General features: G+C 31.7%; 6 protein-coding genes across 10 annotated transcripts; 1 reads left to right on the forward strand and 5 right to left on the reverse strand.

Annotated features, from left to right (window-relative positions):
* Positions 1–50: 50 nt before the first annotated feature.
* Positions 51–6,846, reverse strand: LOC100741158. The gene is made up of 6 exons (XM_003493002.4): positions 6,631–6,846; positions 3,113–3,341; positions 2,339–2,443; positions 1,663–1,854; positions 952–1,188; positions 51–875 (listed from the first exon to the last, which is right to left on the reverse strand). The coding sequence occupies exons 1-6, from the start codon at positions 6,783–6,785 to the stop codon at positions 663–665; spliced, it is 1,131 nt and encodes a 376-aa protein (XP_003493050.3). The 5' UTR covers positions 6,786–6,846; the 3' UTR covers positions 51–662.
* A 3,693-nt stretch (positions 6,847–10,539) lies between these two features.
* LOC100741272 (DNA-directed RNA polymerase III subunit RPC5) lies at positions 10,540–13,962 on the reverse strand. The gene is made up of 8 exons (XM_003493003.4): positions 13,722–13,962; positions 13,128–13,384; positions 12,854–13,047; positions 12,598–12,770; positions 12,324–12,522; positions 12,049–12,251; positions 11,809–11,972; positions 10,540–11,728 (listed from the first exon to the last, which is right to left on the reverse strand). The coding sequence occupies exons 1-8, from the start codon at positions 13,770–13,772 to the stop codon at positions 11,461–11,463; spliced, it is 1,509 nt and encodes a 502-aa protein (XP_003493051.1). The 5' UTR covers positions 13,773–13,962; the 3' UTR covers positions 10,540–11,460.
* Positions 13,926–19,491, forward strand: LOC100741396 (vacuolar protein sorting-associated protein 18 homolog). 4 transcript variants are annotated; one of them, XM_012391024.3, is made up of 19 exons: positions 13,926–14,048; positions 14,722–14,834; positions 14,953–15,136; positions 15,201–15,364; positions 15,490–15,666; positions 15,774–15,821; positions 16,065–16,254; positions 16,322–16,443; positions 16,564–16,779; positions 16,867–16,983; positions 17,052–17,276; positions 17,347–17,529; positions 17,604–17,921; positions 17,994–18,129; positions 18,208–18,429; positions 18,494–18,645; positions 18,829–18,926; positions 19,004–19,315; positions 19,404–19,491. In XM_012391024.3, the coding sequence occupies exons 2-19, from the start codon at positions 14,754–14,756 to the stop codon at positions 19,465–19,467; spliced, it is 3,009 nt and encodes a 1,002-aa protein (XP_012246447.1). In that variant the 5' UTR covers positions 13,926–14,048; positions 14,722–14,753; the 3' UTR covers positions 19,468–19,491. The 4 variants fall into 4 exon arrangements, with proteins under 4 accessions (XP_012246447.1, XP_003493052.1, XP_012246448.1 ...); XM_003493004.4 differs by lacking the exon at positions 13,926–14,048 and adding an exon at positions 14,211–14,355; XM_033323331.1 differs by lacking the exon at positions 13,926–14,048 and adding an exon at positions 14,359–14,585.
* Positions 19,492–19,652: 161 nt separating this feature from the next.
* LOC100741597 (putative 3-methyladenine DNA glycosylase) lies at positions 19,653–22,189 on the reverse strand. Of its 2 annotated transcripts, XM_012391027.3 has the most exons (6): positions 22,132–22,189; positions 21,634–21,791; positions 21,303–21,453; positions 21,024–21,233; positions 20,722–20,931; positions 19,653–20,190 (listed from the first exon to the last, which is right to left on the reverse strand). In XM_012391027.3, exons 1-6 carry the CDS (start codon positions 22,187–22,189, stop codon positions 19,802–19,804), a joined length of 1,176 nt encoding a protein of 391 aa, XP_012246450.2. In that variant the 3' UTR covers positions 19,653–19,801. The 2 variants fall into 2 exon arrangements, with proteins under 2 accessions (XP_012246450.2, XP_012246449.1); XM_012391026.3 differs by lacking the exons at positions 19,653–20,190; positions 22,132–22,189 and adding an exon at positions 20,204–20,645 and having other exon boundaries at positions 21,634–21,874.
* A 278-nt stretch (positions 22,190–22,467) lies between these two features.
* On the reverse strand, positions 22,468–24,187 carry LOC100743517 (putative odorant receptor 85d). The gene is given in 5 exon segments (XM_024370729.2): positions 22,468–22,514; positions 22,517–22,920; positions 23,060–23,320; positions 23,500–23,806; positions 23,906–24,187. Coding segments are annotated over 5 exon segments (1,293 nt in total). The 5' UTR covers positions 24,180–24,187.
* A 2,402-nt stretch (positions 24,188–26,589) lies between these two features.
* On the reverse strand, positions 26,590–27,585 carry LOC100743640 (putative odorant receptor 92a; the record flags this gene model as incomplete). The annotated part of the gene is made up of 3 exons (XM_033323332.1): positions 26,590–26,749; positions 26,875–27,295; positions 27,380–27,585. Coding segments are annotated over 3 exons (684 nt in total), but the record flags the coding sequence as incomplete, so codon positions are not given.
* Between the last annotated feature and the right edge of the window lie 13 nt (positions 27,586–27,598).

Below are 27,598 nucleotides of genomic sequence, written 5' to 3' on the forward strand. Positions count from 1 at the left end.
ATATACATCTAAGTTTATTATCATTTTTCTTATAAGAATAAAAAATAATTTCATTATTCAATTATATCTGATACATATGCATGACTTAATTTTTCTATATATTTTATACCATACATAACTCGTTTAAACAGATATTTCTCCGCGCACATAACCTTAAGCGCGTCTTATATAAATTTTGCTTTCTTGTTTTTGGGATTCTCAGCACGCATTTCAAAAATATTCATAATAGCAGCATTCTAAAGTAACAAGTGTTATTAAAGATAACGTAATAACAATTTATTGGTTATCACTGTTAAACTAATGTTGAATATACATATATTAGCATGTTTGCAATATCCATAAATATAATTTCATATCTAATTCAGCATACCAATTATAAATCCGGTTATCAATCGTTCTCAATCTGAAAATAATTGTCAGATTTCTACAGGGTAAGAGTACGAAATGCTAGAAACGATTTATATATTATACAATTAATTCATAGAACTATAACTATACTTTATTCGAATAAATATAATAATTACTCCAGAGTGTGCTTTTATCTTTTCTTTGTAATTTCAACGAAAGATGTATGATGACACCAGATGTGATATAATTAACGACAGAAATGTGACGATGATTGCGACGATGGATGATAATTATCAAAGGAATGCCGATTGAATTTATTCGTACTCTTCGTCATCGGGTCGTACTTGAGGGAATCTTCTCACAGGCTGGTGTTGAGGTTGCGGGCGTCTATGTTGAAGAGGAATGTTCACTTCCTCGGGACTGCGGAAAACTTGGTTCACGGGTAAACGAAATTGAGGAAGACCCGTTGGTTGTGGACGTGCTGACGGTGGAATACTGTTCAACGTAGGTTGGGGACTCGCATACACCTATAGATACATATCTCACATTTTTATCTCCTTTTACTTTACATTTCAAAGTAGTAGCATGTAAATAAAATCTTACAGGTGGAGTAGGGCGGCGAATAGGTGCAGAAGGAGTAATCTGATAGTCACCAGCCTCGCGCTCGTCCGGGTGAATGTCTGTCGGGAAGTATCTTTCGCTGTATCTCAAGGTTACGTTAGGTTTGTTCTCAGCTTCAGCCAAGTTCAATGGTTTGTAAAGGTACTCGTTGACGAAATGGTACTGCGAACTCTTTTTGCAATTGATGTCTCCACTCGGAGGCATGCAAATTAGATGAACCTGTAACAGAGATCTGTAACTATCTCGAGGTTTAAGAAGAGAAAGGAGTTTCGTGGAATAGTTAACGCCGCGTACATTTTTATTTGCATCTCTGCTATCGAGAGAAGGAACGCGAGTAGATTATCCCGGAAACGCATAACGGCGCACTGGTATCGGGCGATTGAACGTGCGATTTATGATTGGCCTTACCCACCTGCTTGTCCGGGTACAGAAAACCGGAAGAGGTATGGTGAAAACGCGCGCCAAAGCACGAGAGAAGTGAAATTTGCTTATCAGTGATATTCAAACCTGGCTGTTTGCACGATCACGGGAATTTTATATTCGTCAACGTTTTCACTTGCAGCAGCTCAGATTACGCATAAAAGGTCACTATTCGTGTAATTACGGAATATAACAGGTGTGGAAAGTGTCTCGCATTCTTGCGTTGAATACGGAGAGTAGATCTATTTAAAGATTGTGTCTGCTGAAAATTACCTGATGGAATGTAAATCCTTCGGGGCAGATCCAAGAGTGTTTCGCGTTGTCTTGACAATAGTGGAAGACTTCGCAATTAAGATCTTCATCGGCATAATAGCCCGTTTGCTTGTTCACACAATCGAATTTACTTTGTGGTAAAAGAAGAGTCAAACGATCGGGCTCTTCTTTCTCTTCCAATTCTTCAGCTTCCTTTAAGTTTAGAATACGATTTGAAGCATTATACATGTTTTAATGCGAACAAAGTAGCTACTAAACCATTTATGTAAGACATTTCATTTCTCTGTTGTATTCTTTGAAAGATAGTAGCTAAGATCTTTCTTAAAATTAGCTCAACGATTTACTACAAAATTATTATTTAATTTCAATAGTCGTTCTGGGATGGCAACGAAATACGTAATTATTGGAAATCACAGACAAAACAAAAATGCTTTACTTCTTCAAGAACATTTTTCTTTCTTTTTTTCTTTTCTTTCTTTTCATCTTAATGACTGACTATTACATAAGCTTATTGAGTGGAACTGCAAACAATGGATGCAAGAATTTCTTAGACTACTTTCACTTATTGTGAGATACAAAAGCGTAACAGTTTCACCTGTACATTGATATTCCCCAAAATTTTTTAAATGACAACTGTATAATTTGCTTTGAATGGATATTAAAGAAATATAATTACCCGAGCATTTTGTGGTTGTCCACCACGAAGAATACCACTACGTGGTGGTCCACTCACTCTGATAGCTGCCTGATCGAGAGGTGGGCCCGATGGTTTACGGTATAGCTATAAAAGAATAATGCTCACAAATGAAAAGTACCTGTATTTATATTCATGAATGAAGAGCAATCAAACTCATCTTGTGCCTCTTGGATCATTCATGAAAGTATGCGTTCTTTTTACATGGTTATGCATGGTAATATATAAAGGTACGCGAGTCAATACGTTAAAGCAATTGAAAGTAACTTATTTTTACGTAAGTTGTTACGTAACATGTAGCGACAGGCGCAATATTATATGACGTAACTGTTTTCGTTGCAAGTAATAATTTTAATTTTATACATGTTTATAATTAGATAAAAGTAACTAATCGTTGTCATATTTATAATTAAATAAAAGTAACAATCGTTGTCATAACATCAGAAATATCTAGTTTCTCTCCTAAAAAAAAAAAAAGAAAAAAATATTATTATTTCGGAATAGTCATCGCAGTTCTTTATCTTCAGGATTGGTATCTTTAAAAGTTTGACAATTCATAACAAAATTCTCAAATTTCTACATGTCCTCGTTTCATATGAAGATTCATTATGAAGATTATAGAAGATATAAAGGGGAAAGATACGACAAGTCATATTTCTTATAAGAGCTAATTTGTACTTGTAATATTTTTCTCTTGTAATTTTCATATGTACAAAACCTAATGTATCGTGAATAAATTATAATTTTATTGCTTACAGGTGGTTGACTGCTGGGATTTCTGAAAGCAGGCGTCGGAGAAGGAGTAGGTGTTACAATGTTATCCTCGTAGCTGTTATCGCGGAAACCTTGACCAGCACTAAGGCCAGACGAATAGAGTGGCCCTAAACTGGATGATTTGCCGGGATAAGGCACTCTTGGTTCTAGATCGTAAGATCCCTGCGCTGCTGCAGTTGCAGCTAATGCCGCTAGACACAGCCAATACATTCTACAAATGCAAATCGTGAGAGTTCCGTTAAGTGATCCACGTCAGTTTTTCACTCTTCAGGATGACGCGTGTGATATATTTTTCGATATGTAGTACAGAGAGAAAATTTATCCCATTTGCTGCGAACATATGCAAGGGAAAGCGACCTTGGTTCTTGATGCCCTCCATAAAGCGTCATAGCCGAGCCGAAGTGAAAAGCAGCGATATTTCATTAGATTTACGTAAAGCTGATGTTCATCTCGCACGAAATTATTATCATCATCTATAAATTAATCGATCTCATTTATTACCTTGTAATCGCATCGCGTGCGACTGATTATTTTTCAACATCTTTTACGTAATTCTTTTTACATTTGAATTGATTAATAACGACATTAGCAGCGGCGATCTTCCAGTGTTTAATAATCAAATATATCATTACAATTTCACCCGCAGGTATGGATGTATTAGAAATGAAAAATGGTTGAAGGAGAGATAGGAACATAAATCATTGGTTAGAAAAGTGGTACATATCTGTTAACTTTTTAGCAGATTCATTCGCAGCTGACCGTCTGTAAATGTACTGAAATCATGCATGTCGATGACCTAAAATATTCGCGAGAAATGTAGTAAAATAACCTAATCGATAAATACACTTACTTACATACATATAAACGTATAAGTATACTTGTTCAAAGGAAACGAAACTAGTTACTTTCTACATAAATATACTTTAACGAAATTATCAATATTTATCGTATTTATCAAACGTAGGAAGAGTTCATTAAACTTATCGATTTTTTGACGACAGCCTATTGTTTGTCTTGAAAGAAATACATCCGTTTACACTTCTACCGATAATGGTCGTGGAAAGCACCTTACTTTCTAAGTGCGTAAAACACGGATAGTGGTTTCACGATTCGTTGGAAACATCTCATTCGTAACGGTGATGACGATGTATCGCGAGAGATCCGGGGCTTTCGATAAATTTGAAAGGCTCGACTTACGAGAGTGAATCTTCCGACATCTCAGTGGTAATAATCTGTCAGTTGTTAAGAGAAATCTCTTGTACAGATGTGATAGATGCGAAAAGATATCACGGAGATTGATAAATTGAGAAATCAAAGCGATCTTTATATTTAACATATCAAATAAATTGTAATTGAGAAACAAAAATTGTAATAAATATCCCTCTACTCTTACTTCTTACAAATACCCTATTTCTTATAAAATAGGCTATTTTACAGCAAAGCATTTACAATACCAAAGTTTCGAACCGCTATGTGTTTCATACTCATTACTCTTGAATTAAAAACGCAATCCAGTACAGATACAACCGGATAAGTGATTTCAAATTTTATAATATCAGCGGAATAGTTACTTGCATAGATCACTGGTGAAAACTACTTATTTTTTTTTTTTTTTTTGAGAAGGTAAACCCGAATGAAACGAGTATTGGAAAAGGTTTCCTGAGCCTGTTACAAAGATCAAACGTAACCTGCTTTTTCCTCGCTTAATACAACTTTTACGCAACCCGTTTCTCGTATGGGATCCCGGGTCATCGCGTAATTCCGTTGCGGTGATTTACTTGATTGACCAGTCCATTTAAAGAAACAAAGTGGTCAATAAGTAGCAACTACGGGGAACGGAAAAAATGTCGCTCTTAATGAGAATCTTGTCTTTACTAGGCGTAAGTCCGCGAACCGGCCGATCGTTAAAGAGTCAGTCGCAAACTTGGTTCGATCGGTAGCCCCGAGTGAAAGTGAGAGGGTTTGCGTGTAAAAATGGTACTATCCGGAGAAAAATGGGAACGTATCTGTCTAGAGCGTTGCAAATTATATTATGTTGTAAGAGTATGTATGCAGATCGCGAAACAATATCGTTCAAGGTACGCAACTGGAAAGGACACCGATCGAGGATTCGATAGAACTTGATGTCAGGAATTCGATCGCCACCACTAATTTTTCATGTTGCGTTTCTATTTCAGTTTCTCCGATATCGTTGATCATGAAAAATCATAGGAACTTTCTCTACATGCTGGTACATGATCAAACGTAATTAACATATCTTAATAATTAGAGCAATTTTCAGAGATTACTTGGAACGTAATTGTGCGAATTTAGTTTCTTTTTTACTTGGATGTATTTATGGCAACGATTAGTTTCATTCAATGAAATCTCTTGTAATGAATCGCTGAACTTTCTCAAGGTTGACTGCTTTGAATTAAAAATGTAGATTCAGCATGATGGATCATATGATTTTTAATAGATATTAATTGAGATTGATTTACTTTTATAAGTGTGACTAATTTGCAATAAATGTGAGAAAATGGGAATGATCTAAGTTATTGTCGAAATTAATTTTAGGATTTTTTAAAAGAAGTATTTCTTGTATTTCAACGAAGTTATGCTTGAGACTGGAAGCTGATCCACGGGGGGTTCTCGAACCATATCAAAGAAAGCAATTGCATAATGAAAAAAGAGATAGTTGTCGGACAGCTACAAACGAGAGGAACGCGACGGTATAATGTAATCAGTAGAGGGCATACGTAACTGGTCGGCCAATTGTCAGACTTGGACGTGTTCTCACGGAAATCTGGAGCAGACTTTATTTTTTTGGCGACATTTTTTTTTGATTCAAAGTAGATCAAAGCTGCGGTCTTCAGAGTGCCAACTTTTTATTCTCGTATTCTATGCTCCAGAATTTTAAGATTATAAGAAGTCTTGAATAGTTTTATTTTTAATAAATATTATATAATGTAATAAAATGATATTATATAAGCTTAAAAATGTTTAAAATGAACTATCCTACTCTAGATTCTACGAATTAAGGATAATTGATAAAATAGTTCGATGTAATAACACATCGATCAACTAATGCGACTAAAATCTTTCATAAATTCCTAACTTGCAGTTCCTGATCGCCCTCGCACAACCGGTTTCCTTTCCCGTTTCCAGGGCACGTGCCATAATCTTTGCTCCGCCATGCATAACGACGATAATTTCGCAAAATTTTTCATAATATTTCCATAGACCTACCTACTGCAATACACATTGGTATTCGAATTTACTACGTTCAATATTGTTAAATATCATCCGGATTATTTATTCATCGTTAATCGTTCCAAATGATTATTCGCACGTTCAAAAAAGAAGAACATCAATGATACACAGATGAAAAGTGGAGAAATGATCATTGGATTTCCAATGGAAAACACTTGCACTGTTCTATTATTATTTGTCACTAATCCCACATTTTTTACTTCTTCCCCTTCTCAAATTTTTCGAAACGTACTTTTTACCCCACTTACCTGTCAACGACGGAGGTAGAGGAGTAACAGCACGATTGACAACACACGAGCTTTATCTTGGCCGGCCGGTTCTTCATTCTCTTATATAGCGTGTCTCGCTGAAAGTTACCTCCACCAAGTAATATCTGGGTTCGCTTTGGGGTAGTGGGAGACATTGGTCGATGTACATTGTAAATCGATGTGTTCTCCAAAATTTTTGGCCCACAAACGGTGATCTTAAACAGCGAAAAATCATCAATGTCATATCAATCCAATGAGCAAGATGAATTTGATGTAATGGTATAAAAGTATAACTGTGAATTATTCTAACTTTATTTTATCGGATTATATCGGATGATGCAGTGAAGCAGTCCTAAATGATTTAATTAAGTGTAATGTTTAGCATGGGACATTTATAGGCAAATGCAATTTACCTTGGATTTAGATGATTTGGAACTAAATTAAACGTAGTCTTCTGAAATTGTGATTAATAGAAGAAGGCGTGGATATTTACAGTGAAAAAGTTTTCATGTGCTGCGAACGGTAAAATAATTTCTTTGGCTTACTTTGAAGCTGAAATCTTTTCTCTCTGACTTTCCATTTTCATTTCAAGCATTAATAACTTGTTTCGCGTGGCTTTATTCGCGGAACGCTAAATAGTTTCTTTTATCCATTCGTTCCTTTCGCCCACGCATTCCCAAAATGAATCTTGTAAAATGGATGAGACACATAGAGATCTTAATTAATGAAGTAGGATACGAAGTAGAATTTTGGATCATGTTTCATCATCGAAAAGCTTTACAAACGTGCTCTACTATGTCAAATTGTATTACATGATATATAGGATATAGATCGTAAAAATCGAATCGGAAATAATAGAAAGCTAATTACGTTAAACGTGGAATTTATATGTATATACGTAACGAAGCAGGTATTGTACTATGATATGTAATCGATTGCAGTTAAAGCACGATACCTATCTGGCAATTCAAGAAAGTGAAACAGAGCTGCGTCAAATCAGAAATTCTTAAGTGAAATTCCTTACGTTTTTTTCACACGAATGTCGAAAGCTATTGGAATTAAGAAAGAATAGATAAAGGTGAACATAATTATTGGCAATATTTGTATACCAATGGATGTGTTTTCATGGTTAATGAGATTTTAACGAAGCACCTGAAGAAAAAGCGGTTGATTGCACGGTTGGATGCAATTCTTACGTCACCGATAGCTACGGCCTTTTAATACTTCTTATTTTTATAGACACGAGAATTCACATCCGGTCGTTTCCGCAAAGTATTTTCAATAGCAATGGGGTCCCAACGAAATCAGGTGAAGTGGCTTTCTACCACGCACCACATGAAAATTTTCTTCCGATAGTAGGTCGCCGTATTTCGATGACTCAAATTTTACGCCGTTGCTAAAACTCTATTTGCATTCAATAAACGTGACTTTAATCTTTATGTGCATTAATGAACTGCTTATTATGATTTTATAAACTGTTGGAGCACATCGACAGGCTATTCTATATTCATTTATTAAGTTTCTATTGTCATTTAAAAATCTAAAAGTATCAAATGGTATAAGGATTTGAGACAAGAACTTGCGATAAATAATGATGAGCTAAAGTTGCTTTTTTGCGTATCACTGGCCTATTTGCGTGCATCTTTGTATCTCTTCGTATGCATGACATACAAATACACACTTTAATTGCTTTTCACCTAAATCGTAAGCTGCACACTGTGTTACTGAAATGTCGAAAGTAGGTTGGTTTATTCGTACTTAATTTAATTGCCTTTCACGCAGAATCCATATCTTGATTACATCCATAAAAAGTTCTTGTATTCTTTCCTTTCTTCTTATGCACTTATTCGCTTTTCAATTATTTTCTCAGTTTAATTTCTCGGGTACATTACATTCTAAGATACCAATTTTTAACTTAACGGTTCTAAAAAGTTAACGTTATATAATTATATGGATTTTGTAAATGGAGCCAGTGATTTTGACATGATCGTTGGATTGTACGTCAATCAATCGGTAAGCACCCGGGTGAACCGAAGAGGAGGGAGAACAAAATCAAAATTCACGCCCACTGAGAAACTTTCGATCTCTTTTCTTCGATTTCTTGACTCCTCGGCAGCGTGAATCGCTTCTCCCCCTTGAATTCAACGCGCTGCTTAGCATGTAATTTATTGAAATCGTATGGAAACAGATCGCGTGGACTTTCTTTCTTGCAGAGACGCCTATCGAAGGTCATTGTTTTCACTTGACGGAAATCGAGGAGTGATTCCTTTCGATTGATGCGATCGACGAGATCCCTCCAAGATTCGGCCGTCATTCACTTTCTTTGCCTCTCCTTGTTCTTCATACTGTAACTTTTCCTTTTCTCGTCAACGAAGTGTATAGTTTTCGGTATAGCTATACTTGTATACTTGCATGTGTATACTTGGCACATTTCACGTTCATAGACTTGATCCGAACATTATTTTTGTCACAATTCATCAAAGTATACATGTTAACGAAGGTTTTGATATCTTTCTTGCTTAAATTCTAGTTCAAATGTGTCGCAATAATTCGTTCGATCGAGCAATTAGTATAGTGTTTGAAACTGCTCTTCGGCTGAAACAAGTTTCACCTACACGTTTCGTACCTACTATGTTCTTCATGGATAACATATCGAACAGTGAATTCTGTTCATTTCCAGTTACATATATGTATACTTCAAACCATGGTGCGTTCGTTCCTTAGAAAATTGACCTCGTCAAAGAGAATTGACTTTTTTCAGATATCAAACCGGTTTCTACTAACTGCAACTGAATTTAGATCGCCAAGTTAAAGAATAAAATGTTTTCCGTATATGAATGTACCGCACACCGTTATAGCTAAACAATGTATTAACTCCTCATTGTTCTCGATGAATCCCTCCTTTAGCCTTTTCATTGTACATCATCGAACATTTGATCTCAAATCTTCAACTTTCACGTTGCTGTCAGTTTAACTACACTTTTTCATGACAGAAATATCGAAAGAGTATCGACATAAATAACATTAATTAATAATTAAACAATTAATACGTAATGTAAAAATTTCTTATTAAATGTTGATTGAAATATTCTGATTAATGTGGTTTCAATGAGTAAATATAATATCGTTTATGACGATTGTATTATATCATAATCTTCCAATGAATAGCAAAAACGAATTTATCATTTATAGGGAGGCGTGGTACTGATAGAGTAACAGATATTTGGGTGCTCCGGCCGTATAAAAGCGTAAGAAATACTTTCACCAGCTGTCAGACCTGCAGGAGAAAGTGTGTTCGCCCTCCGTTCCGCCCCTGTAGTACGCAAATGGACCATTAAAGGGGAAAATGAGGAAAACGAGGAGAACAAGATGAAAATCGTAATTAGGCGGAAGGTGAACTTTAGTCTGCCAACTGCAGACATTTATTCGTTCTGTTTGGTTCTGTCAGTTTCTTCTTTAGATATCTTACATTGCAATAATTGCTAGTAGTTCAGGTGAATGACCGTCACCTTTATGCATAGACGGCATTCTTTCCATTCACGAGAATAACTTATGTTAACGTTCTGCTATATGCAAATACAAGGAATCAAAGTCTATAGCGCGCTACCTTGTTAATTTTGAAATTTATTCTTGAAGAGATATGTCTAAATTTCTTTTCTTTTTTTTGTCGTTGATTTCGAAAAGCATAATCTTTATAAAGACTCCAGGAGTGAGTAAGACTTGAAATGTAGCTAAAACACCTGAAATCAAAACTGAACATGTAAATAAATCAAAAACTCTTTTAAATATAATTTTCTTCGAAAAAATGAAATAATGTTTTATGATAAATATGCTACATAGAAAGGATACAAAAAGAGATAAAAATAGAAAGATTACATAATGTTTATGTGCTGTAATTAGATGTTTACATAGTTGCATTAACTTTTATTAGTGTTTCCTGTTTTTACACAAGTACTACTTTTTACGTAATTGAGGAATAACTTTTAAAATATAATAGCAATATAAAATCATATAACACTGTTTTTCTTCAGTATCTACTGGTTATCTGTACAAATATTTAAATATAGAAATTGAAACAAAGTAAAAATTAGTAGTTTATACAATAAACAATCTAAACAATAAACTAGAATAGATGGAAGACGCAAGGAATTCATAATAATGCTTTTTCAACTACAAGTATGTACACATCGAACATTACAGTAATAAATAACGTACATATTTTATTTCATATTTTAATATTTTATACAAAGGTTCCTACTTAATATTATTTATGATTTCATATTACCGTAAAAAATATTTTTAATAAAATAAAAATCAGTCATTTTTCAGTCAATGCTTTCAATGCCTCATCGATCAACGATGTACTGGAACTATTGGAAACAATAAGTGAATGTTTTCTACAATTTTGTTATATTACGCTATTCATTCATTGTCGATAGTGTAACATTTGCCAACAAATTTTCCATGATCACCATGCAAATATTTGTTGTTTGTCCATATCTTTTAATAAACAGTTAAATTGAACTAAATGTTATGTTATGCACGACATACAGAAACCAAAGACATACATTTTAAATAAACAGATATGGCAATAAGGTGTAAAATTTCTCTACATACATGATTAATTTTTGGACTCTGTATTATCGTTTGTTAGACCAGTCAACTGAGACTAGATTTGTATTTACAAATACAAATATATCGTAAAATTTTGGCAGTGAATCTAAACAAGTATGCTGTAATAACATAATCCAGATGAATTTTTCACAACTTTCAATATATCAACAATGTATAGGAATATGTTAGTTAATGTTAATCACGCATCAACTTTGGTCACGTGGTTTCAGATGCTTTGCGGGATCGAATAGCTTTTTTATGTTTTACTGGTTCCATTACACTATCATTATCGGACATTGAAGAATCTCTTAACGTTTTCCGCCCGCGTCCCACGTTCCTTTCTTCATTTTCAGATCCAATAGATTCTCTGTTTGATTTCCGTCTTTGACGTTGTGGAATTTGATTGTGAACTTCCATAGCTTCACGGAGATGTTTTCGTTTTGCTTCCCAAAACATTTCTTGTCTTTGTGCAATTTCAGGATACCTATCGAATAAATTAGATTCAGCAAATAAAGTAAAAAAATTTGATATTTCTTACTTCTAAGATAAGGATTATCTTAATACCTTTCAATAAATTCTTTAGTAGGTGGAATAACTAAATGCCATCCTTTCTTAGGTTCATGTACTGCTAAATTTGTAAATATTTCTTTAATTTCATCAGCAGGCAATTTAATAACAGATGAAATTGTTTTTCGGTCTAGGAATTCGTGTTCCGTAAATGACAATAACTGAAATTGCGCAGTTGCTAGTATAATATTCTATATAAGCCGTTTTCATAAATTATTTAATAAACATAACACTTACGACATAATCCCTAGCTCTACACATAAGTTCAGCAGGAATACCATTGTGTGATGATATACTATCCTTTGGATACACAAGTTCACTACTTACGACCCAATTTCCCTGTACTAAAACTGCTACCTGTTGCAAATATTTTAAAACAGCTGTTGTTTCCTGATCTGGTGATAAAATTAACCTCAACTGTGCAAAGGATATTACTTTGGCTATAAAATAAATTTTTATCATTACTACATAGTAACCTAAAATAAATACAGATAGATCTTGAAGATACTAACCATCTTTCATGAGTATTTTAACTTGATCAAGAAGAGGTAAAGTTCTAATATAATTGAGAGATGTAGTTGGATTAGCAATATCTGATTTCGATTCATCTTTTATTCGTGGTGCTAACAGATCTAAATATTGTTCAGTTGATATATTCAATGTATTTACAGTTTCATCAGTAGCAGAACAAAACATTTCTAAACGTGTAAGCTGAAAATATATATCTTTAATAAATGTCTAATATAATATTTCAGTAATAAATTCAACTAAAGATAAAATATTAACCTCTGCCTGAGCGCCATTTACTGGAACATAATTTGTACGAATCCATCTTTCTTCTAAACTTTTTTTGGTATAATGCTGAAAAGATTGCTCTTGTATTTTTTTCATAAACTCAGGCTTTTGTCTAGCAAAGGTTACATTGACTTGTTTTGGACCTTCGTCTTCCTCTTCATAATCTATATATATTAAAGATTACCATTATTAAGAAAATATTTCAATCAAATTAAATTAAACCGATAGAATCTTAATCAGATGTCACCTTCACCCATATTTTTGGCATCATCTCTTATACGTTTATCACTTTTATCTAGATAGTTAAACTCTGGGCGCAACTGAATAATTCCTTTTAATGGTGTTATATGTAATTCTCCATCTTGGAAAATACCAATTCCATAATTAGAACAGTTTGGTAATGCACGAGAAGACTGTAATACTGTTTTATCCATAAGATTACTGTAATATAAAATTTATAATATATAATACATCTAAGGTAGATAAATTATTTATTTATATATCTGGATTCTTTAAAATACCTGTCAAATGCCTTTTCATCATCTTCTTGATCAATACTTGTATCCCCGTCAGCATTTATTGCAATTTGTTCGCCTTTACTTTGATCATAATTGACACTATGTGTATCTATTGCTACTTCTATGAGCACTTCTTGATTCTCTGGCTTTATTGAAGTTTTTAAGAAAGTGGTATTGTCATAACCTTCCCCAGAAGGACGGACGGGATATTGAAAAATAAATAATTTATCTGCGAGTGTTTTTGAAAGAAACACTGGAATCTGGAAGGAATCCAAAAATGTTGTATTTCATCTTCAATTTTTCTTTTACTTCGTATGATTACTTAATTTAAAAAATGTAATTATTATTCATGCATTATTTTTAAGGATTTATTTAAAATAAAAATTTTTCATGCAGCAATAAAATATTTACGAGTGTGTAACACAAATTTACTTCAGTGTATTTAAAATATAAACATTATCATTGTAAAATCACACTATTAAGTTATAAAATTAGTTTATATAAAATAAATATCATAACAATTTAAGCAAGGAACATAACCTAAACATAACCTAAAAATTAAATAACTGGAAAGAAAATAAAAATTCGCTTACAAACCTCTTTAACCACTGGGTCATTCTCATTTTCCATCTTACTAGTACTACACATTTAAACACGATTATTTGGAACTTATTCCTTAATACTACCAGAGAGAAAATACTTGGATATCACCTAAACGACCTCTAATACAAACACTTGATTTCTGTTATTCTGTTACGTCTTTAAAGTAGATAATTGAGATAAAATATATGTAGATGAAATGTATATCTGGTGAAAAAGATATAATGAAGTTGCGTCGTACACAATGCGTTAGAAGCACCTTGATTCTTAGAATGCAAAAATGATTTATGAATTGATATGACAAATTCTTTCAAACCAATATATGTAAAAATGTACACTGTGTGAAAAATAGCGAAGTGTATTTCTGAAATTTGTTTTCTAGATTATATGCTTAATAGATGTTTGCAAATTACTTTACCACTTACTACTCACTATATCCTTCCTTACCAACAGTACTTGTTAGATACTAACCCTGATACTAGAAAACGATATAATAAAATGCAAAATTTACATGAATTTTCTGCCATAACTTACTGTCGCATAAAATTATATTTATGCATAGTAAATAATGTATAATATCAAATCACCTAAGCTTTATATATATTTTTATCTAAGTTTTCTATCTATACAGGTTTGTATTTTATCATTGTTACCAATACAGCTGAATTTGTCAAGTTGCTGTCAGATACTAGTCTCTGTTGAAAAACATTGTAAATTTAATATTTGTAAATTTAGATTTAATGTGATTTGTAACGATATATGTATTTAATTTAAAAATGAATTATAACAAAATATGCAGTAAATTATAAAACTACTAATTTAAAGTTGAATGAAACTTTTGTTGAAGATATCATTGTAAAGGTACATTAGAGATTCACATCAATAACATAATTAAAGTACTTATATTTTAATGTGTAACATAATACATTATGTTTTATTATATTATGGATTAGGCTTCAAATTGTGAAGCATAATTATAATGTGTATTTAATTGTAGTAAAGTGAACAGTTTTACATAGACTGATAAAAATGACATCAATGTTTGATCAGTATGAACAAGCATCTCAAAGATCAAAACAAGTATATACACCACCAATTCGTCCAGATATAGTAAGTTTATATGTAATATAAACTTTTTAAACATATATATAACATATATATTATATATATATATATATACAAATACTTTTTAAATTTTCATTTAATATTTCTTTCTTTATGCTTTTAGAGTACTGCTGGATTTATCCAAATGAAATTTCTAGATGATGGCCCAATTTTTATTAAACAAAAAGTTAACTTTTTACCACCGGACAAAATTTTACATCTTGTTGTTAACAATAATATCATTGTTATTGCCATGGCTAATAATCTCCTCTTACGTATTGACATGAAACATCCAGATTCACCTGAAGGTACTTCTTCCTTAATGAATCATAATATAAAACATAAGATATACGTAACATGTTTTTTTTCCAGAGATTGATATATCTAAATATGCAATGAATATGGAAATGTCAAGAATGTTCCTTGATCCTTTAGGTAATCACTTGTTGATATCTCTAGTTCCAAAATCTCAAGATCCTCCTAACCCTCCCCCTGAATTATTTTATTTACACAGAAAAACAACAAAATTAAAACAGGTAAATACGATGAATAAATATAACTAATATAATTAATTAAATATATGTAATATAACTTATATTAATTTATAGAAATATAAATATTGTTATAAAAAAATATAGCTTTCAAGATTTGTTTATTTAAGGCAGGTAAATTCAAAGGACATGAGATTACTGCCATTGGATGGAACTTTTCAAATTCTTCCGAAACTACTACAGGTCCAATTCTCTTAGGAACTTCAAAAGGCCTCATTTTTGAAACAGAAATTGGTTTAGATGGTGATAAAATATTTAATACAAGCCTGGAACAATATTGGCGTCAGGTATAAATAAAATACATAAATGAAATTTTAATGTCATTGCCAATAAACATTATCATTTCATAATAATAAAAGTGTTACCCTTATATCATTATTCATTGTGTCCAAAGCTTCCTAACTATTTACCTCTTTATGGTGCTAAAGAGGTAGAAGGATTGGTGAGTTAGAAATTATATTTTCTGCATGTGCAAAACAACTGTATGCTAACAACACAAAGATATTTTTGAGCTCCTGAAAATAATGTAATGGAGCATTATATTTATACAAAATTACGGTCTCTTAATCATTTTAATCTGTGCTTATTATTTCTGCTATTTTCATATCATAATCATACTTTATCATGATATACCATCGTATTGCATTATATTGATATATAATCAATATTTAATTACTTATTTTAGGTATTTGATATAGGGAAAGATAGTAAACCACCAATTACTGGTTTGGAGTTTCATAAAATACCAAATACTGACAAATATGTGATTATTGTTACTACTCTTATGCGAATTTATCAATATATTGGAGCAGTACAAAATCCAGAAGAAAAACCTTTATTACAACAAATTTTTAACAAATATTTGAATGTACAAGGTAAATTTTTACTATATGTACTTCATTAAGTTATTTTACTATTATAATCAAACCAATATTTTTACAGAGAGCTTCAATGAAGTAATAAATAATTTGCCTTATTCTAAAATTCAATTTTATTATCCTTCACTTGGTATATTACCAAAATCGTTTGGTTGGTTAACCGAACCTGGTATATTTTATGCTCAGGTAATAATTTCATTGTTATTTACTATATTTTCTTGTAATTTTTTAATTATTCCTATTATTTTCCTGTAATTTAATATATATTTTCTTGTAAAACTTCTTTTACAATTTCCATTTATTTAGATTGATCCAAAAATAGATCCAAAAAGTGTGTTAACAAATCAACAAATGTTAATTTGTCCTGAGGCAAGTCTAATGGGGATCAATACCTCACAAACAAGTACTCCACCATTATCTTTTGTTTTAACAGAATTTCATGCCTTATTACTTTATACAGACCGTGTAAAAGGCATGTCGCTTTTGAATCAGGATTTGATATTCGAAGACATTTATAATGATGTATGTGGAGAATGAATTACGATTATAACAAGATCTGTAATTATTATGTTTGAATAGTATCATTAGGAAGAAAATTTCAATTTTTAGGCAGTGGGGGGATTACTTAATATTACTAAAGATTATGCAACACGTTCCATATGGGCTTATAGTGAAAGAGCAGTATTTAAATATAAAGTTAATAAAGAAGATAGAAATGTTTGGCAGGTAAAACTACTATATTTAGTATCAATTAATGGTATACATTAATAGATACATATATTATTTTTAAATAGATCTACGTTGATAAAGGTGAATTTGAACTTGCGAAACAATATTGTAAAGATAATCCAGCACATATAGATCAAGTGCTTGTAAAGCAAGCAGAAATGCTTTTTAAGAATAAGGAATATGAAAAAAGTGCTCTCATCTATGCAGATACTCATTCGTCATTTGAAGTAATTTCCTTAAAATTTCTACAGGAATGGCAAATAGACGCTTTAAAGACATTTCTTAAAAAGGTATTATATTTGTTACATTAAGTTTTCTAAATTTAAATACTTGAAATAATTTAATCTTATATGTACCTAGAAACTTGAAGGATTAAAAACACAAGATAAAACGCAAATAACCATGATTGTTGTATGGGTAATTGAACTATTTATGAATCAAATGGGTGTATTACGGAGTAACAATACATCATATTTACATGATCCACAATATCTAGAATTACAAAAACAATTTGATAGCTTTCTTGCAATACCAAAAGTTGAGGTATTAATAATATCATTAACAAGTATGGTATTATCCAAAAAAGTTTGGCATAGAAAAGTTTATTTTAATTTCAGGAATGTATAAAAAGAAATCGTAGCACTATATATGATTTAATGGCAAGTCATGGTGATAAAGACAATCTTATTCGTTTAACTATAATGCATTGCAACTATGAAGAAGTGATACGTCAGCATTTATATAAAAATAATTATTTAGATGCTCTTGAAGTTCTGAAAAGCCAAAATAATAAAGAGCTATTTTATCAGTTTGCTGGTATTCTTTTACAAGAATTACCACGCCCTGCAATGACTGCTCTAATATCACAGGGATCTTTATTAAAGCCATCTAAGCTTCTACCAGCTTTAGTATCTTGTAATAGTGATGAAAAACATGTAAGATATTTATTCTTTTATTACATCTGGATTTTAGTGTTTATAACAATTAACTAATGTTTGTTATTATAGGCAAAAGAAGTAATCAGATACTTAGAATTTTGCGTTTATAAACAAAGTTGTCAAGAACAGGCAATTCACAATTTTCTATTATCTTTATATGCTCGTTATAAACGAGACGAAGTAATGCGTTATATTAGCTCGCAAGGTAATTTTTCAGACTATAATTTCATTAAAATTGTAATTTAATAATATATTTAATGGGATGTTTATAAATTTACTTTAGGTCAAGATATAAATATGGTACATTATGATGTGCATTATGCATTACGATTGTGCCAAGAGGTTGGCTTAACAGAAGCTTGTGTACAGTTGTCTGCTTTGCTTGGATTGTGGACAACAGCAGTTGATTTAGCTTTAACAATTAATGTTGATCTTGCTAAACAAATAGCTGCTATGCCCTCCGATCATGATGATGAATTAAGGAAAAAGTTATGGTTGAAAATTGGTAATCAGAAATATAAATTTTTAATTTTATATTTTATTCCAATTCTAACATACTGTGATTCTAGCTGAACACGTAGTTCGAGAAAAAGATGACATACAGCAAGCAATGGAATTTTTGCAGCATTGCGATATAGTCAGAATAGAAGATATATTACCTTTCTTTTCAGATTTTGTTACTATAGATCACTTTAAAGATGCGATTTGCAATTCATTGCAGGTAAAATAATTTTTCAGATAGCATGTACTATAGTGTCATTACATCCGTTGATGTTAGCTGACTAATAATAAGTATATTTAACAAGCTAAGAGTAGTAGAGTAGTAGAGTTTTACAAAATTTCGAGTCTTTCTTTCCCACTGGATGTCAATGAACTAAGTGTTTATTTTAATTGTATTTGACAGGAATATAACCAACATATTCAAGATTTAAAAGAAGAAATGCAAGAAGCAACAAAAGCAGCAGAACTTATTAGGAAAGATATACAAGAGTTCAGAACGAGGTAAATCGATAAATAATAATAGATTATTTAATGATGTGATATCATTATATCATTATGACATTATTACATTTTTTTAGGTGCACATTTATAAATACAAAAGATACATGTAATACTTGTGGTGTTCAATTACTACTACGACCTTTTTACGTATTTCCATGTGGACACAGATTTCATAGTGATTGCCTTGTAGCTGCATTAACACCTATGTTGTCAATGGATCAGAGAACGAAGCTAGCTGATCTTCAAAGACAACTCACTGCTCTTTCAAATAGACCTGAAGATACTAGATCAGTCAGATCTGTATCTTTATCTACAAAAGATCAAATCAAGGCTGACATTGATGACTTAATAGCATCTGAATGTTTATATTGTGGAGAACTAATGATAGAGTGAGTTATATTTTTTTAGTTTATGTCGATATATATATGTAACTATTTTAAAAAACGGTAAACTAAAATAATGAAACTTATGTTACAGGTCTATAGATAAACCGTTTATTGAAGAAGAGGATTATGAGAGAGTGATGAAAGAATGGATATGAGTTATATGAAATATTGCTGATTTTGAAAATATTTTTAAATGCATACATATGTTTTATATTACATTTATATATCAAGATGATCATTTGTGATAAATAGATTATGTATTATACTTTATTAATTGTGAAAATTATTTATTTTATAAATGCATTAAAAATTGTAATCTAAAACATTACAAGCTCGAATATAATCTTAAAATAATATAGATTATGTATTTCACGATTTTGTATGCATCAGCTTATATGTATACAGAAATATAAATATCTGTAATGTGTTAAACTATATTGAAAAATACTAATTTTAAATATATTCGGTATATATTATATTAGCTGTAATTTAATTCAGTTCTAAATACTTTTCTGCTTCCTTATTTCGTTTACTCACGGCTCTATTCCCGTAAATATAATACCGTAATGGTTTATTTGTCCATTCTTCTCCATAGTTATCTATTCCTATTCTACGACATTTAACAATATTGAATTTCTCTATTTCAGCATTTTCGATCCATAAACCTTTCCAAGAACACAAGGAATATTTACTATGATTTTTATGCAGCTGGAACGCCATACATAACTTTGATGGGCCATTACATAATTCATGTTCCTTTAAATCTTTTAATAACTTTTTAGATGCACTCGATGATCTCTTTGAAGTTCGTTGATTAGTCATATACCCAATACCTTCTAAGGGTTCGACTGCCCTTATTAAAACAGCACACCCTTCACCTAAAATCTTACCAGGATACTTCTTTATTGAAGAATATGAAATACAAAAGATGGAAAGTGTTAAATAGTATATGCATGTTCTTCAGATTTAATATCTCTATGACTAACACTAGAACTTCCTAATACATAATATCTCCACACTTTCTCTTTATTATTGTTTGAATCATCAGAATTTGCTGCTACAATAGTAGTTGACTTTATATAAGGATCATATTCTATCCATAAATCACTACATTCATAAATCTTTTTCTGGTTGAAGATATCTTCATCAATAACAAAAGCTGTACAAATTTTGGTTGGATTGTTACAAAGTTCATACTTTTTAAAATTTTGAACATTTTTTACAATTTCCTTTTCTTTTTTATTTTCTTTTGTTTGCATATTTCTTAATAATTCCATATAATCAAGGCCAAGCATAGGTTCTACTGCTTTTATTAATACATGCGCTCCTGACTCTAAATATTTTTTTGTAAAATACTACATTCTGTATCTAATTCTTTTACTTTTAATACTTTTTTATTTTTCACTCACCTTGACTAGATATGTTGAAACAATGATACATTCCATATGTCATATATATATATATAGTACCAGGTGGCATATACATTGGTATATTACGAGGAGTAACTTTATTTTGATAAGTATGTGATGCTTTATCAATTACTCCTAAATATCCTTCTGTTTCAACAATTCTACCTTTTAAAATAGTACCATTTTCTAGGCAGCGAACTAGTATTTTCCCTGAATATATAAACATACATTAATACTGCATACTTGTAATGTATATTGTATAAGCTGAATAGTTAAGAGAACTAGATAATTTGCAATATTACCTAATAAATTTTGTGCTAATTCTTCACAAGGACAATTGAAAAATGAATATGGCAATCTATTTGAACATATTTCTTTTTCCCATGCAGTCAATGGTGGATCTTCCAATTGTTTTAATTCTTTTTTCATCATTTTAAGGTCTACCACTGCTCTAGGTTTACTTTTTGGAGGAGGTATATTTGGTTGAAGTTCTTCGTCAATCCCTTTATTCCCTAGATGTATACATCATGTAAAAGTATACATTAAATATAATATGTAGCTATTGTTTTAAAGACACCTACTATCTCTTAAACTTTTAAAGTTGAGTTTATTTGTTTGTTTCTGTTCCAGATTCTGAACATTTTCTACTGGTGGTTTCAATGTTTCTGCTGTGTTTGATAGTTCTTTATCTTTAAAATTTTTATTTTGCGCCATTGAATTCTCTTCCACACCCTAATAAAAATGTTCATTTTACATATGAGAATGTTACAAAAGAAAGTTACATTATTGTTATAGAATTTATATTGTTCTTAATAAAAGCAGTTATAAATACATATAGAAGAAAAAAAATCAGCAATTTGTTTAAAAAAAGTAATTATAATATTTTTTAAAAATCAAATATTAATAGTAAACCTTTGATTTGGTTTTCATTTCATCTGTGTCGATATCATCAATGTTTTTTTCTTCGACAGAATGTGTCTTTAAAGTTGATCGTGTTCTCTTCATTAGTGAAATACAAGTCGTGAAACGAACAGCTATAAAACTGTTAAACGTTTGTCGAATAATAGTCTCTACGAAAAATAACATAAATTACAACATGTTTCTTAACATTACCAGATTAGATTGGGGTTAGGTTGGGGTTAGGTTTGACCGGTTGATGTCAACCGAACTGTTAAAATTTAAAATTCAAATGCAATGAAGTTTTCCCGCAAAATATAAACGTCAAATATCAATGTTGCCACTATAAAAATATAGTGAGATCATTTTTATTCGTGCTATGTATTGGGTTTATTCTTTAAAACGTGTTAAAAAAGAAGCACTACTTTTTCCTTTTGAAAAGAGGTACGATGAATTTTTTTACATTTCTGCATGAGAATATGTGCTCTTTATAACGAATTAATTAATACATACGATTGTTTAGTATTCCACGATTGACGAGGGTTTTTAGATTGGATATTACAGGCAACATCTACATTCGATTGAAGAATAATGTCAGGTACGATAAGAAATTAAAATTTACTCTTTTAATTAATTACAGGCTAATTGTACGAAGATGCTACGGATATTATTATGGATACATATTCGATTGTTTTTGATAGGAATTGTTTTTAATTCGAGTGAAATCATAGATTGCTTCTTATTTCTTTGAAGTTTACTTTTCTTGTATTTGTCGTAATAAAGTAAAATACGAGGCAGCTGTGTTGAATACCTAAAATCAAACTTTTTGAATTTTCACTTCTTTATTTTCTAATCTTGTAAGAATTGATGTTTTCTCCCGCGTAAAAATATTACTTTTTATATACAACACAGTTCGATATTTCGATTAAAGTACTCACAGTCGTTAATGTATGGATAGACAACGTTTGGAAAGTTAATGCTGAAATACTGCAATATTGTTGTGCCCTAACAATCATAAGGCACAGGTGTCGCTGATACATTGACGGTAGATTGTACCACGGTATGTTGAAATAAGCAACCTGCCCAACTTCTTGATTTTCTTGGATAAGAATTTCACCGGGCCAGCACCATAAAAGTAGTTGTACCGTTACGGAAATAAAATACGATGTGCATTTCAGTATATCAGTAATTTCTGCTTCGTTATCGAGCATTGCATATCCACTCAAACAAATTTCTATTCCGCTCGTAAGAATTTGCATGAAAATAATGGGTGTGAACAAATTATTCACATCATTTACCACACTGTGTAAAAGTAGTAGTATTGTCAAAGACAAATTGGATAGGACGCGGTATGATTTAACGGTAATAAAAAATATCAATAGAAAAAAATTGATTAATAAAATTGCAAATACAACGGGATCAGAAGCAGGAAAATATTTACTGTATCATTCGTTGATGATGGCGAATGCATCTCATTAGTTCTATCTTTATCTTTCGTGTATAATTTGGGTTACAATTTATTTCAGTTCCTATATTACTAATCCAGGTATTGATTAGTTTAAATTGAGCAGACACGTGCAAAATTGTGGTCATAAATGAGGCATCCAAACCACAGATTGTAGTAGCGCAAACCATGGATGATAGAATTTGACAGATGAAAGCGATTTCGAATTTGGGAGATGCCGAAATATCTGTGCCATACCTAATAACGTGTTTAGGTATGATAAATTAATAATACTGAATTTTATGTCTGAATAAAGTAAATAAGCCATATCGATAACAAATATCTTATGATTTTAGTATTGCAGCAGATATATTACTATTTATTTTACTTTGTGATCAACGACGAAGGAAATATAAATAGAAAAGGATGATGTTTACCAGACAACAAAGGGTAAATGTCGGCTGTTATCTGTACTGCTTGCGTTGTATTCGAATCTAAAATAATCAACAACTCCAGCAATGGAGAAAGTGATCACGTTGCACATGCACGATAAATAAAAAGCTATCGTACAAATTCGTGCCCAATAAGCGACTCGTATATAAGGCTGCATTTCTTTCGAATCGTTAGCGGTGTCCCATAAACTTCGTATTTCATAATAAAGTCTGTATGATCTTTCTCTTCTCACTATTAGATAGATCATTTTGAACAATAATTGTCCGATCGTGGTTAAAACGCATCCTACTCCTAATTCGAGGAGGAATTTAATTTAACACGCTGCCACAAGATATCATAGTAGTTTGTTCGAAGAAATGTGAGATATAAGTCAATTTTACTGAGGCTTACCTGCTAGGATCGTTATGTCACCCCAACTCGATACTATCATCATAATTTCGGGCACAAAAATGCTATTGATTGCTATTAGTGCCAATATCAAGCGGATATATGCGAATATTTTGCTACACGTCGAACTTTTCTCTTCGATAGGCCACATTCCAACCATACTACAGAAGATCCTATTCGGTAGTATGTAATAATCGATCGATGTGTTAGATAGTTCTTTCATGTTTTCCCTTGATGCGAAATTGGATGCGTGTCTACGAATGAAACCGTGTCTCATATGTCCTGACAAAGTTTTCCGGTAGTATATCCTGACAAAGCTTTCCGGTAGAGAATTCTTTATGACAATATTATAGACCAGACGTTAAAATATAAGGTTTTATTTCCGTTTTCCCTTCGCTCGATATTCAATATTAATGTTATTCTGCAATATGTCCCCCTTTATTTTGCCCCCCCCCTTATTTCTAATTTGTAGTTTGATGAATAGTCTATGTTGTAAGTAGAAGGGATATTATCTAAATTGATATAATGGTTTCTTATGCGACGTAATTGAATGTTCAGTCATGTTTAGTATATACAAAGTCAAAATACAGTATAGAAGGCTATTGAAAGCAACAGTATAGAAGAATTTGTCTTTGTTTCTACTTCTTTTTGATATCTTCAAAGACAGAATAAGGAACAGTTATTAGCAATAATAATATATTTAAATTAATTGTGTCCATTTTTAGTTCAATTTCACATAATAACAAAATGAGATATAACGTAATAAAAATAATGCAAGTGTTGTTAGAATTCACGTGTAGGAGAATCATGTTCATGATATTTGTAGTGAAAATTTCATCTAAAAGGGCGCTTGGTATCGACATTTAGAAAGCATGGATAAATTACAGGTTAATAAGTATTTCAATGAAAAAAGATAAAAATGTAACTGTGAAATTGAAAAGGATAACAATCTATGGGCAATATCCACATTTGATTATAGAATATCAGATACAGTATGTGTTAGAGATTTACATTTTCTGTTACAGACTACTTTTTGAACTGTCGTACGAGGGTACTACGCTATAGATGCACATTTGACTGTTTTTGTTGGAATTTAGTTTTGTTGCATTTGTTGTAACACAGTAAAATACGAGATAGCTGTGTTGAATACCTGAAATCAAATTTATATTTTAATCTTCATATTTTTATTTTGGTTTTGCAGAAATTGAAATTTCTTGATATTAACATAGAGTTTTATATTTTGGCCATTTCTGGCCTGTTGCATATCTCATTCTTAAAATAAGTAAATGATTACTCACTGCCGTTAATGTTTGAATAGATAACACTTTAAAAGGTAATGCTGTGATACTACAATATTGCTTTTCCCTGAGCGGGCCATAATATTGACAGCAACAGGAGGTATGTCGGTCAAAGCCTATGCAAATGTTATTGTCAATATAATAGGATCCAAAACGCAGTTAGGTTCATCTTACTCATCTCAAATGCAAGGACATGTCTCTACTTAGATTCTGCAAAGTTAGCCATTGAATTAGCGACCAAATATAAAAGTACGAATATAAACAGCACCAATATCGAACTAAAATCACTTATCTCTTTATCTTAACGAGTCATCTTTTCAGATATATCTCCGACAATTCCCAATTAGAATAGTCTAGTGAATGCCTCTCAGAGAAATAATATTTGAATCACTTTCGAAATATCCTTACTGCGAGCCGAACTTCACGAATCGGATTTCTCACACATTTTGAGTATCAGAAGACAATTATACGTCAACCCAGGAGACATCACAAAGATTCTATCACATACTATGGAATCCCTACAGAATATTCGCATTTACAGACAAACTGATCTCCTTCAGCTGTAACGAAGGACATATAGCCAAGCGATTCCCGAAGGGAGAGTATGCAATTGATAACATTCCAGGGTGTACCAGGACTGAAGAAAAAAATAAGACTAACGTTTCGTCACAGAATAGCAGTGTTCCCCAGCCATCCCAGATAATAGAGGAATTTTCCTTATCTCAAGTGACAAATCATACCAAACAAGAGCACAGTCTACAACTACGGAAGCTTCAATCAAATTATAAGTTCTTACGGATAACAGTGATACTGGAATAAATAACGCTCCCGTAGACAACAATGATTCAGCCATATAGAATCTAGTCATTTTCAAGGAACCTAAACCGTTTCAAAAGAAAAGAAGATATGGAAGTAACCAAAGGAAGAAAATCAGTATCCTGAAGACAGCTAAAATCACAGAAATGCTGGAACTAGTTAAATCCCCATTTGACAGTAATCGGCACAGATATCCGCTAAATTTCACCCAACTCCTTAGTTTTCTGGGTAATTGTGTCGTGCTATAAGACCCAACAGCAGCAGCAATTGTCCTAACACACGGCATGCCACCCTTAACTCTGATGTTAAGCGAAATGTATCTTCATTTTGAGCATCGAAATATAGAAGATAGAATCCGTAGTATCTTGGAAAGCTGTAATCTATCGATTTAAATCAATAAAATGGATATTATGTCGAAGTTTTACGTAAACTTCATGTAATGTAAATAACGTAAATAATTTCGATAGAGACTGAATTGCTTGGATAAAAGAAATTCTACATTCGATTGAAAAATAATATCAGGTACGCTAAGAAATGAAAATTTACTCTTTTTGTTAATTACAAGCTAATTATACGAAGATCCTACGCGTTTATGGATGTACATCCAACTGTTTTATAAGGGAATTGTTTTTAATATGAGCAAAATCATAGATTGCCTTCCTCATCTCTTTGAAGTTTACTTTTCTTGCATTTGTCGTAATAAAGTAAAATACGAGGCAGCTGTGTTGAATACCTGAAATCAAATTTTTTAAATCTTCACTTTTCTGCCTGTTAATCTCGTAAGAATTAATTTTTGTCGACGTAAAAATATTATTTTTTAAATTCAACACAGTTCAATATTTCGATTAAATTACTCACAGCTGTCAATGTATGGATAGACAATGTTTGGAAAGTTAATGCTGAAATACTGCAATATTGTTGTGCCCTAATAATCATAAGGCAAAGATGTTGCTGATAAATTGGCGGTAAATCGTACCACGGTACATTGAGATAAACTACATGCCCTATGTCTTGGCTTTCTCGAACGAGAACTTCACCAGGCCAACACCACAATAAGAGCTGTATCCCCATGGAAATGAAATAAGATATAAATTTCACTAGATCGGCTTTTGCTGTCCCGCTATCTAGCATTGCATATCCACTCAAACAAATTTCTATCCCGCTCGTAAGAATTTGCATGAAAATGATGGGTGTTAACAAATTATTCACTTCGTTCACCACACTGCATAAAAGTAGTAGTATTGTCAAAGACACAAATTGGACAGGAATCGGTATGATTTAACGGTAATAAAAAATATTAATAGAAAAAAATTGATTAATAAAATTGCAAATATAACGGGATTAGAAGTAGGAAAATATTTACTGTATCATTCGTTGATGATGGCGAATGCATCTCATTAGTTCCATCTTCACCTTTCGCGTGTAATTTGGGTTACAATTTATTTCAATTCCCATATTACTGATCCAGGTATTGATTAGTCTAAATTGAGCAGACACGTGCAAAATCGTGGTCATAAAAGAAGCATCCAAGCCAGAGATTGTAGTAGCGCAAACCATGGATGATAGAATTTGACAGATGAAA

Source organism: Bombus impatiens, unplaced genomic scaffold (genome assembly GCF_000188095.3).
Source record: "Bombus impatiens unplaced genomic scaffold, BIMP_2.2 scf_0914, whole genome shotgun sequence".
Taxonomy (NCBI): domain Eukaryota; kingdom Metazoa; phylum Arthropoda; class Insecta; order Hymenoptera; family Apidae; genus Bombus; species Bombus impatiens.